Genomic DNA, 12,451 nt, shown 5'->3' on the forward strand with positions numbered 1-12,451 from the left:
TTAGTTAACGAGCTGCATTGACCATTATTAGTTAACGAGCTGCATTGACCGTTTTTAGTTAACCATCAATCAATCAATGTTTATTTATATAGCCCAATATCACAAATGTTACATTTGTCTCAGTGGTCTTCACAGTGTGTACAGAATATCAGTATGACAATACGACACCCTCTGTCCTTAGACCCTCACATCGTACAAGGAAACACTTCTGGAGAAAACCCACAGTTTAAAGGGAAAAATGGGAGAAACCTCAGGGAGAGCAACAGAGGAGGGATCCCTCTCCAGGACGGACAGACGTGCAATAGATGCCGTGTGTAAATTGAAAAGATAATACATTTGCAACATAGGTAGTCCAGATGTTTGGAAATGCATGTGTGTATAATAGGAAGATGAATCCACGAGGATATCCATCAGGACCGATGATCCAGGACCACAGCCACGACTCGCGATCCAGAGCTCGCGATCCAGGACACAGGACCGCAGGATCATCCATGACTCCGGATCCCGGCGTATATAGACACCACAAAGAAAGACATGTGGGGAAGCTGGGTTAATGGAACATGAGAGGACACAGGTAGAGACAGAGAGAAGGAAGAAGGAAGATGTCCCCCGACAAACTAAGCCTATATCAGCAAAACTAGGGGCTGAATCTAATCAGCCCTAACTATAAGCTTTATCAAAAAGGAAGGTCTTAAGTGCACTCTTAAAAACGGATAGGGTGTCTGCCGCCCGAACACAAACTGGAAGCTGATTCCACAAATGTGGAGCTTGATAAGAAAAGGCTCTGGCTCCCATTGTACTTTTAGAGACTCTAGGAACAACCAACAACCCTGCATTCTTGGAACGCAATGCCCTAGTAGGCCAGTAGGGTATAATGAGTTATTTAAGGTAAGATGGCGCCTGCCCATTAAGGGCTTTGTAGGCGAGAAGAAGAACTTTAAATTATATCCTGTGTTCTATCGGGAGCCAGTGTAAGGCAGCCAGAACAGGAGTCATGTGGTCCCTTCTCCATTGATGAACTTGAATTAACGAGCTGTATGAATGAGCATTAGTTAACGAGTTGCATTGACCAGCTTGAGTTAACGAGCTGAATTGACCAGCATTATTTAACGAGCTGCATTAAAGAGCATTAGTTAACGAGCTGCATTAAAGAGCATTAGTTAACGAGCTGCATTGATGAACTTGAATTAACGAGCTGTATTAATGAGCATTAGTTAACGAGCTGCATTGACCAGCTTGAGTGGACGAGTTAAGCAGGGTCAACTGTTGTTGTGGACCTATCGGTTTCACAGAACGTTGAATGAATTCAGTGTTCACTGTGATTTCAGGGAACGGGTAAAGGTCTGACCTCAGATCAATGACCGCGCTGAATACATTCAGAAGACCAAAACACGGAACATCTGTTTCATCAAGTCAACATGTTGACAGTGAACGCACCTCAGCCTGTCAACATGTTCCTCGTTATTAGACATAAATATCAAACGTTGTACCATACATTTAAAGAGGTTTAAATAAACGTTCATTCTTTCTCCGGAATAAAGACTAACACGTTCACTTTGGATATCAATCCTGCAGTTCTTTTAGAATAAATATTTGTATAAAGAGTTAACTATTATTAAATATGATTATAAAGAACCTTCTTAATAAATATTACAAGTCATATCTGAATCGGACGAATGATGACGATGACCAAGGTCAGCTGGTGTTTGTTGGTCTCGGGTTCTCTGATGAATTTAAGCAGTGACTCTTCTTCTATAAAAACTGAAAAACTGAACGCAAACATCAGAGCAGCCTGAACCTGAACCAGAACCAGAACTGAACCAGAACTGAACCTGAACTGAACCTGAACTGAACCTGAACTGAACCCAGACCATGGACCGAGGTAGGTTTTTATCTCTACCTGTCTCTCTCTCACTTGTCTGTCTCTCACATGTCTGTCTCTCAACTGTCCTTCTCCCCTGTCTGTCTCTCACCTATCTCTCTCTCACCTGTCCTTCTCCCCTGTCTGTCTCTCACCTATCTCTCTCTCACCTGTCCTTCTCACCTGTCTGTCTCTCACCTGTCCTTCTCCCCTATCTGTCTCTTACCTATCTCTCTCTCACCTGTCCTTCTCCCCTGTCTGTCTCTCACCTGTCCTTCTCCCCTGTCTGTCTCTCACCTATCTCTCTCTCACCTGTCCTTCTCCCCTGTCTGTCTCTCACCTATCTCTCTCACCTTTCTTTCTCTCACCTGTCTGTCTCTGACTGGTCCTTCTCACCTGTCTCTCTCTCACCTGTCTGTCTCACCTGTCTGTCTCTCACCTGTCTGTCTCACCTGTCTGTCTCTCCCCTGTCTGTCTCTCACCTGTCTGTCTCTGACTGGTCCTTCTCACCTGTCTCTCTCTCACCTGTCTGTCTCACCTATCTGTCTCTCACCTTTCTGTCTCTCACCTGTCTGTCTCTCACCTGTCCTTCTCCCCTGTCTGTCTCTCACCTATCTCTCTCTCACCTGTCCTTCTCCCCTGTCTGTCTCTCACCTATCTCTCTCTCACCTGTCCTTCTCACCTGTCTGTCTCTCACCTGTCCTTCTCCCCTGTCTGTCTCTCACCTATCTCTCTCTCACCTGTCCTTCTCACCTGTCTGTCTCTCACCTGTCCTTCTCCCCTGTCTGTCTCTCACCTATCTCTCTCTCACCTGTCCTTCTCACCTGTCTGTCTCTCACCTGTCCTTCTCCCCTGTCTGTCTCTCACCTATCTCTCTCACCTTTCTTTCTCTCACCTGTCTGTCTCTGACTGGTCCTTCTCACCTGTCTCTCTCTCACCTGTCTGTCTCACCTGTCTGTCTCTCACCTGTCTGTCTCACCTGTCTGTCTCTCCCCTGTCTGTCTCTCACCTGTCTGTCTCTGACTGGTCCTTCTCATCTGTCTCTCTCTCACCTGTCTGTCTCACCTATCTGTCTCTCACCTATCTCTCTCTCACCTGTCCTTCTCACTTGTCTGTCTCTCACCTGTCTGTCTCACCTGTCTGTCAGTCATCCTCTTGCTGTTGCTGCTGTCAGTGGGCGTGTCCACTGCGTCCTCTCAGCCAATCACAGAGAGTCATCGTCTTTTCTCCATCGCTATGCTGAGAGTCCAAAACCTGCACCTGCTGTCCCACGAGCTCCTCTCCGAATTTGTAAGTTTGTGTGTGTGTGTGTGTGTGTGTGTGTGTGTGTGCGTGCGTGCGTGCGTGCGTGTGTGTGTGTGTGTGTGTGTGTGGTGTGTGTGTGTGTGTGTGTGTGTGTGTGTGTGTGTGTGTGTGTGTGTGTGTGTGTGTGTGTGTGTGTGTGTGTGTGTGTGTGTGTGTGTGTGTGTGTGTGTGTGTGTGTGTGTGTGTGTGTGTGTGTGTGTGTGAGAAAATCCTGACCACAACCACAGCGGAATATAACTGCCAAAACTCACGTGAGAAGAAAACGTTTTTTTTTTTCTATAGAAAATATGTTTGTGTTTGTGTTTGTAAAACCTAAGCTGAATTTGTCTTTGAAAATTGTCTCTGAATATTGTAATGTGTTTGTTTGATAGCTACGTGTTTTATTTGCAAGACTAAATGCATTAGTTTGCAGATGGTGTTTGTTAGTGAATCATAAGGAATGTGTAAAACTTGTTTATTTTGTTTGTGGAGTTATGGCAGGAAATGAGCTCCATACCGGACGCTGACTGTAAAACTCTAATCCATTACAAGTTCTTGTTCCCTGTACAATCCGTGACCTTATCTGAGTATCACAATACCATGTAATCTGATTACTTCTGGATTACCTCAACATCATTGCGAATCAATTAAAGGGAAATAACACCAATCAGATGTTTTAATATGTGAAATACTAACAGGTTAGTATATTAAATACTAACAGTTAAATAGATATTTTTAAAAAAAGTGAAAGGAGCTGAAATGTAAACCAAAAGTAATATTTGGGGATCTCCCTCTAATGATCTTTATCGATCTTTATCGATACCTCTTGATACTTACTAACAGTAATCTGATTACATCTTAGTGTGTGTTATTGTGTATTAGTGTCTATCCCGTGTGTGTATTCCAGTGTGTTACAGTTTGTGTGTGTGTGTGTGTGTGTGTGTGTGTGTGTGTGTGTGTGTGTGTGTGTGTGTGTGTTGTGGTGTGTGTGTGTGTGTGTGTGTGTGTGTGTGTGTGTGTGTGTGTGTGTGTGTGTGTTGTGTGTGTGTGTGTGTGTGTGTGTGTGTGTGTGTGTGTGTGTGTGTGTGTGTGTGTGTGTGTGTGTGTGTGTGTGTGTGTGTGTGTGTGTGTGTGTGTGTGTGTGTGTGTGTGTGTGTGTGTGTGTGTGTGTGTTAGGAGCGCTCTCAGACGGAGGAGCAGCGTCAGGTCAACAAAATGTTTCTGCAGGATTTCTGCAACTCAGATTACATCATCAGCCCCATCGACAAACACGAGACACAACTCATATCTGTGAGTACACACACACACACTGCGAGTACACACACACACACTGTGAGTACACACAAACGCACACACTGAGTACACACACACTACACACACACATACAGACTACATCCACACACCACACACACACACACTACACACTACACACTACACATAAACAACACACTACACACACACACTACATACTACACACACACTACAGATACACAAACACACAATACACAATTTAATAGACTGTATAGTTCCTCTTCAGCTCTCGCTTTGTTCTGTGCTCTTATTGGCTCCGGGTGTGAGTGTGTTATGTGCTCTGATTGGCTCCAGGTGTGAGTGTGTTATGTGCTCTGATTGGCTCCAGGTGTAAGTGTGTGCTGTGCTCTGATTGGCTCCAGGTGTGAGTGTGTTCTGTGCTCTGATTGGCTCCAGGTCTAAGTGTGTTCTGTGCTCTGATTGGCTGCAGGTGCTGAACCTGTTGTCCATCTCGCTCCGGTTGGTGGAGTCCTGGGAGTTTCCTAGTCGTTCCCTTCCTGTAGGATCCAGAAACCTGATTTCCCCCAAACTGACGGAGCTGAAGACGGGCATCCAGCTGCTGATGAAGGTGAGGAAACTCCTGAGTAATGTGATGTGATCTTAACAAGCAGCATGTGACTGAGCATCTGACCCTTTAGGCCAATCAGGACGCTGCAGAGATGTTTGCTGACGGCTCTCCACTGCCGCTCGCTCCGACCGGGAACTACTACCAGAGCAGCAGCATGAGGAGGACGTACGAGCTGCTGTCCTGCTTCAAGAAGGACATGCACAAGGTGAGCCATTACTGTAGGGTTTACTATAGGGTTTATACCCATAAGGTGCATTACTATAGGGTTTATACCCATAGGGTTTACTATAGGGTTTATACCCATAAGGTTTACTATAGGGTTTATACCCATAAGGTGCATTACTATAGGGTTTATACCCATAGGGTTTACTATAGGGTTTATACTCATAGGGTTTACTATAGGGTTTATACCCATAGGGTTTACTGTAGGGTTTATACCCATAGGGTTTACTATAGGGTTTATACCCATAGGGTTTACTATAGGGTTTATACCCATAAGGTGCATTACTATAGGGTTTATACCCATAGGCTTTACTATAGGGTTTATACTCATAGGGTTTACTATAGGGTTTATACCCATAGGGTTTACTGTAGGGTTTATACCCATATGGTTTACTATAGGGTTTATACCCATAGGGTTTACTATAGGGTTTATACCCATAGGGTTTACAATAGGGTGTATACCCATAGGGTTTGCTGTAGGGTTTACACCCATAGGGTTTACTATAGGGTTTATACCCATAGGGTTCATTATTATAGGGTTTATACCCATAGGGTTTACTGTAGGGTTTACACCCATAGGGTTTACTATAGGGTTTATACCGATAGGGTTTACTATAGGGTTTACACCCATAAGGTTTACTATAGGGTTTATACCCATAGGGTTTACTATAGGGTTTACTATAGGGTTTATACCCATAGGGTTTACTATAGGGTTTACACCCATAGGGTTCATTATTATAGGGTTTATACCCATAGGGTTTACTGTAGGGTTTACACCCATAGGGTTTACTATAGGGTTTATACCGATAGGGTTTACTATAGGGTTTACACCCATAAGGTTTACTATAGGATTTATACCCATAGGGTTTACTATAGGGTTTACTATAGGGTTTATACCGATAGGGTTTACTATAGGGTTTACACCCATAAGGTTTACTATAGGGTTTATACCCATAGGGTTTACTATAGGGTTTACTATAGGGTTTATACCCATAGGGTTTACTATAGGGTTTATACCCATAGGGTTTACTGTAGGGTTTACACCCATAGGGTTTACTATAGGGTTTATACACATAGGGTTTACCATAGGGTTTATACCCATAGGGTTTACTATAGGATGTACACCCATAGGGTTTACTATAGGGTTTATACCCATAGGGTTTACTATAGGGTGTACTATAGGGTGTATACCCATAGGGTTTGCTGTAAGGTTTATACCCATAGGGTTTGCTGTAGGGTTTATACCCATAGGGTTTACTATAGGGTTTATACCCATAGGGTTTACCATAGGGTTTACTATAGGGTTTATACCCATAGGGTTTACTGTAGGGTTTACACCCATAGGGTTTACTATAGGGTTTATACCCATAGGGTTTACCATAGGGTTTATACCCATAGGGTTTACTATAGGATGTACACCCATAGGGTTTACTATAGGGTTTATACCCATAGGGTTTACTATAGGGTGTACTATAGGGTGTATACCCATAGGGTTTGCTGTAAGGTTTATACCCATAGGGTTTGCTGTAGGGTTTATACCCATAGGGTTTACTATAGGGTTTATACCCATAGGGTTTACCATAGGGTTTACTATAGGGTTTATACCCATATGGTTTGCTGTAGGGTTTATACCCATAGGGTTTACTATAGGGTTTATACCCATAGGGTTTGCTGTAGGGTTTATGCCCATAGGGTTTACTATAGGGTTTATACCCATAGGGTTTGCTGTAGGGTTTATACCCATTGGGTTTACTATAGGGTTTATACCCATAGGGTTTGCTCTAGGGTTTATGCCCATAGGGTTTACTATAGGGTTTATACCCATAGGGTTTGCTATAGGGTTTACTACAGGGTTTACTATAGGGTTTATACATTACTTTTACATTACATGTTACTTGTTAGATGCTTTTATCCAAAGCGACTTACATGCTCAACACTGTGGGCAATCCCCACAGGAGCAATTTGGGGAGAAGTGTCTCAGGGACACAACGACATGCTGACCTGTGACCATCTGATCCCCAGACCAAGGCTCTATCCACTGCACCACATGCCTCCCATATACCCATAGGGTTTGCTGTAGGGTTTATACCCATAGGGTTTACTGTAGGGTTTATACCCATAGGGTTTGCTGTAGGGTTTATACCCATAGGGTTTACTGTAAGGTTTATACCCATAGGGTTTGCTGTAGGGTTTATGCCCATAGGGTTTACTATAGGGTTTATACCCATAGGGTTTACCATAGGGTTTACTATAGGGTTTATACCCATATGGTTTGCTGTAGGGTTTATACCCATAGGGTTTATACCCATAGGGTTTGCTGTAGGGTTTATGCCCATAGGGTTTACTATAGGGTTTATACCCATAGGGTTTGCTCTAGGGTTTATGCCCATAGGGTTTACTATAGGGTTTATACCCATAGGGTTTGCTATAGGGTTTACTACAGGGTTTACTATAGGGTTTATACATTACTTTTACATTACATGTTACTTGTTAGATGCTTTTATCCAAAGCGACTTACATGCTCAACACTGTGGGCAATCCCCACAGGAGCAATTTGGGGAGAAGTGTCTCAGGGACACAACGACATGCTGACCTGTGACCATCTGATCCCCAGACCAAGGCTCTATCCACTGCACCACATGCCTCCCATATACCCATAGGGTTTGCTGTAGGGTTTATACCCATAGGGTTTACTGTAGGGTTTATACCCATAGGGTTTGCTGTAGGGTTTATACCCATAGGGTTTACTGTAAGGTTTATACCCCTAGGGTTTGCTGTAGGGTTTATACCCCTAGGGTTTGCTGTAGGGTTTATACCTATAGGGTTTACTAAACGGTTTATACCCATAAGGTTCATTATTATAGGGTTTATACACATAGGGTTTACTATAGGGTTTATACCGGGTGGCGCAGTGGTCTGTGTGTTTGATCATCAGATCAAGGGGGCGTTGGGGAACTCCAGTTCGAAACCCGCTCCCGCCCCACTGCGTCAGGCCGTTGTGTCCTTGGGCAAGACACTTCACCCGAATTTGCTCCTGTGGGTAATTTCCACAGTAGATGGCCATTACATGTATGATCTGTATGTGTAATATGTATTTGTAAAGCGCTTTGAGAGTCATTGATAAAGCGCTATAATAAATATAAGGATTATTATTATTATTATTATTATTATACCCATAGGGTTTACTAAAGGGTTTATACCCATAGGGTTTACTGTAGGGTTTGGGTTAACTATAGGGTTTATACCCATAGGGTTAACTGTAGGGTTTATACCCATAGGGTTTACTGTAGGGTTTATACCCATAGGGTTTACTGTAGGGTTTATACTCATAGGGTTCATTATTATAGGGTTTATACACATAGGGTTTACTACAGGGTTTATTATTACTACAAGCAGAGCAGCAGCATGAGGAGAACCTACGAGCTGCTGCCTGCTTCAAGAAGGACATGCAAGCCATTCAGATACACTGAAGTCATTACTATAGGGTTTATTATTATTGTAGGGTATAGGGTTCATTAGTATAGGGTGTATTACTATAGGGTTTATTCAGAAACACTGGGAGAACTGGCAGCATTACTGCATGAAACCGCATCAGGACTCTGATCAAAAGTGTCACACCTGGATTACATTCCTGACTTTACACCTGTGATTCTCTCCTGGGAGAGGTGACTTCCTGACCCCCATGATGTTCTTGTTGCAGGTGGAGACCTACCTGTCCGTGGTCAAATGCCGACTCTTTCCAGAGACCAACTGCACCTCGTAGTCCAGCCCACAACACAGAAACCCACCTCTAAATGTGTAGCCCCGCCCACAACACGGAAACCCACCTCTAAATGTGTAGCCTCGCCCCTCGATGTGTAGCCCCGCCTCTCTGCTTAATAACGATATTATTATAATTAGCCTCGGTTCAGTGATTGGTTGAAGCAGGTCGTGTTTCTGATGACTAAATGTGTTTGACAGTTATACAGGAAGTGCTGAATGTTTTGAATAAAGTTTGTGCTGTGTTGCATTCAGAGTCGTGTCAATGATTCATGTTTAATTATCTGTCAAATAATTTCCCTATTTGGAATAAATAAATGTTACTGTCTATCTGATTATTCTGTGATGCTTCACTGCCTCTGATTATATAGTGAATAATAATACATTAATAAACACCTCATCATATTTTATAAATACACTGAACACAGGGGTAGACATTAAGGGTACAATTCCACTGGCCCCACCATTGTAACCACTGGCCCCGATTCATTTCATTTCATTTCATTTCATTTCAAACCTTTATTTATACAGATAAATCCCATTGAGATCATTGATCTCTTTGCCAAGGGAGACCTGCTCAAGTAGTTCCACATGAAACATAAAAGCATAAACAGAACAACAAAAGGACATCACACATCATCATTTACATAATTATCCACATAAACAGGTACCAATAGCTTCCGATTGAGTAGCATCCAACCGAGCTTTAAAACATTTAGTGGCACCAGATTGTTCAGTTTCCATTTAATGTGCAGACTGTTCCAAGACAGAGGAGCTGCATCTAGAAGCTGTCTTCCCTAAGACAGTCCTAGCAGCTGGCACATTTAATAAAACCACAGCATGCGATCTCAGGCAGGAGCCACTTACAATTCTCCGTGAGATCAGGGAGCAGATATAAGATGGAAGTTTCCCTAACATGGCTTTGTATATAAAAATGTCCCAGTGACTGAGCCTCCGTACAGTTAGTGAAGGCAGACCAGCCCTTGCACACAGGGTACAGTGATGGGTTAATGCTTTACAGTTAGTCACACATCTCAGAGCGCTGTGATACACAGCATCTAACTGGACCAGGCAATGGGCAGGTGCCTTCAGATAGACCAGATCCCCAGAGTCCAGCACAGGTCAAAGGTCACAGAGCCTCTTCCTGGCCTCAAGCGAGAAGCAGGACTTGTTCCTGTAGAAGAACCCTAGCCTAACCCTCAGCTCTTTAAGCAGGTTAGTGACCTGAAGTTTAAAAGAGAGACAATCATCAAGCCAGATACCAAGGTATTTGTAACAGGCAACAACTTCAAGTTTTGTTCCTTACGTAGTTACAATATCTACAACAGGCTCTGGTGTCTTTTTTGCTTTTGAAAAGAGCATTACCTTGGTTTTATCCACATTTAAAAGAAGCTTTAGTTCAGAGAGCTGAGTCTGAATAGTGTTAAATGTAATTTAACACCAGCCTCCTTAATGGAGGGACCTGCACAGAACATCACGGTATCATCCGCATAGAAATGTAAAGTAGCTTCATCCACATTTTCCCCTACGCTGTTAATATATATGGAGAATAAAAGTGGTCCTAAAACAGAACCTTGTGGTACACCATTAGAAATGTTTACCCACTCAGAAGACAGTCCATCAAAATGAACACATTGGGACCTTTCAGAGAGGTAGTTCACAAACCACCCACTGCAAGGCTGGATATGCCTATACTGAGCAGCCTCTGCTTTAAGATGAGATGATCAACGGTGTCAAACGCTTTGGAACGGTCAATAAACAGAGCTGCTCAACTCTGCTTATTATCTAAAATAGTAGTAATGTCATTTACCACTTTCATTGTGGCAGTGATGGTGCTGTGTTTCTTTCTGAATCCTGACTGACTGATCATTTATAGATTAAAAACTCCTTTACTTGTTCACTCACAAGTCGTTCGAGCACCTTAGCCAGAACTGATAATTTAGAGATTGGCCTATAGTTATTCAAAATAGTGGCCTCCCCTCCTTTCAGTAAAGGCAAGACATAAGCAGACTTCCATACTTTTGGAATTGTGTTCGTGCTGAGGGAGAGGTTAAAAAGAGAAGTGAGAGGTGGAGCAATAAAATCTGCAGCTATCTTTAAAAAGAAAGGTTCTACGTTGTCCGGGCCAGCCGGTTTCCTAGGATCTAACTTGGATAATGCTTCATGAACAATACCAATAGTTAAACGAGTAAAACTGAAAGGGTTTTCCAGACCACGTTGTTCAGAGTCAAGGATTGGAGCGTTCACAGAAGCAGAAGTACAGTCAGTGACAGAATCAAACATAGAGCCACAAGCTTCACCAGTCTGGCAGTATTTTAAGGTGCAGCATGGTTTGCACACGGAGGTACACTTTGCCTGCCAACAGGTCCGCGACGGGGACCTGAAATATTTTCACGTGGTAGCAGCGCTGGGGAGATCCACGTCATCCAGGTTGGTTGGATTTATCGCAGACCCCCACGCCATGGCAAATATGAGGCGATTAAGACCCTTCTCCTTAATACATTTAGCTTATCTGCTAAGGAGAGGGCCCGCCATATTCTTGACATTCAAGGCCTAGGACAGGGGTTACCAAACGTTGCCATGCCAAGGACCCCCATATAGCATTATCCACCTTTTTTTAAATGATGAGTACATGATGAAAATGCTGAATCTGTTGGGGGGGAGGATCCCCGGATTTTGTTTATGGAGACGTTCCTGTGCCACTTGCCTTCCCGGGTTCAGACAGCGCTAGCCAACACGTCCATTACTGAACCCCGCGCCTTGGCTGAAGAGGCAGACAGTTTTTTCCTGGCTACCCAGCAGACCGGTGCAGAGGCGCAAGCTGTGATCTTACCACGCGCGGTTCGGGGCCAGGGCGAAGAAGTGCATCGCTCCCTGCTGTTATAAACCTCCGGGAAACGGGAGAGTCAGCGCTCAGTAGTGGCCCAGAGCGTTGGCGGCATGAGCAGGCTTCTCTTCGTTAGCGACAGTGTCTTGGGAAGCTTGTTTCTTTGTGACACGGCGCTCAACGGAGTGTTGCTCCTGCGTCGAGGAAGGACCTCGCTCGAGGGGGACACGGACCGCGGTTGACGACGGCTAATGGCGGCCCCATCCGCACATACAGCGTGAGGCCTATGTGTTTGTGTATAGAGATACACAGATGACTCTGTAATTGTTAGTAGGCTCCAGGACAATTAGACCAGGCACGGCCCTGTCATTGACGACTTTGTCAGGTGGTGTGAGAAGTCCTATCTACAACTGAACATAAGCAAAACCAAGGACATGATCATTGATTTTAGAAGACATCCCAAAATACATGAAGTCTTAACAATCCAGAACGGAAAGTAGAATTTGTGCAATCATACAAATATCTCGGGATAATTATTGACTCAAAATTGAGTTCTGATCCAAACTGTGAAGCTGTGTGCAAAAGGGGGCACCAGCGTTTGTACTGTCTTAGGAAATTG

General features: G+C 43.8%; 1 protein-coding gene across 1 annotated transcript; it reads left to right on the forward strand.

Moving 5' to 3' along the window:
- The first annotated feature begins 1,872 nt into the window (after positions 1 to 1,872).
- gh1 (growth hormone 1) lies at positions 1,873 to 9,145 on the forward strand. Its single transcript, XM_034079755.1, has 6 exons — positions 1,873 to 1,882; positions 3,009 to 3,151; positions 4,322 to 4,435; positions 4,887 to 5,024; positions 5,095 to 5,229; positions 8,947 to 9,145. Exons 1-6 carry the CDS (start codon positions 1,873 to 1,875, stop codon positions 9,007 to 9,009), a joined length of 603 nt encoding a protein of 200 aa, XP_033935646.1. The 3' UTR covers positions 9,010 to 9,145.
- Positions 9,146 to 12,451: the final 3,306 nt, after the last annotated feature.

This window comes from Pseudochaenichthys georgianus, unplaced genomic scaffold (genome assembly GCF_902827115.2).
Source record: "Pseudochaenichthys georgianus unplaced genomic scaffold, fPseGeo1.2 scaffold_714_arrow_ctg1, whole genome shotgun sequence".
Classification (NCBI taxonomy): domain Eukaryota; kingdom Metazoa; phylum Chordata; class Actinopteri; order Perciformes; family Channichthyidae; genus Pseudochaenichthys; species Pseudochaenichthys georgianus.

What these genes read in the sequence shown, in the direction of transcription:
- gh1 (XM_034079755.1), top strand. An exon ending in ACGAGCTCCTCTCCGAATTT is followed by an intron (nt 3,152 to 4,321) that starts GTAAGTTTGTGT and finishes TGTGTGTGTTAG; the next exon opens with GAGCGCTCTCAGACGGAGGA. An exon ending in GCATCCAGCTGCTGATGAAG is followed by an intron (nt 5,025 to 5,094) that starts GTGAGGAAACTC and finishes CTGACCCTTTAG; the next exon opens with GCCAATCAGGACGCTGCAGA.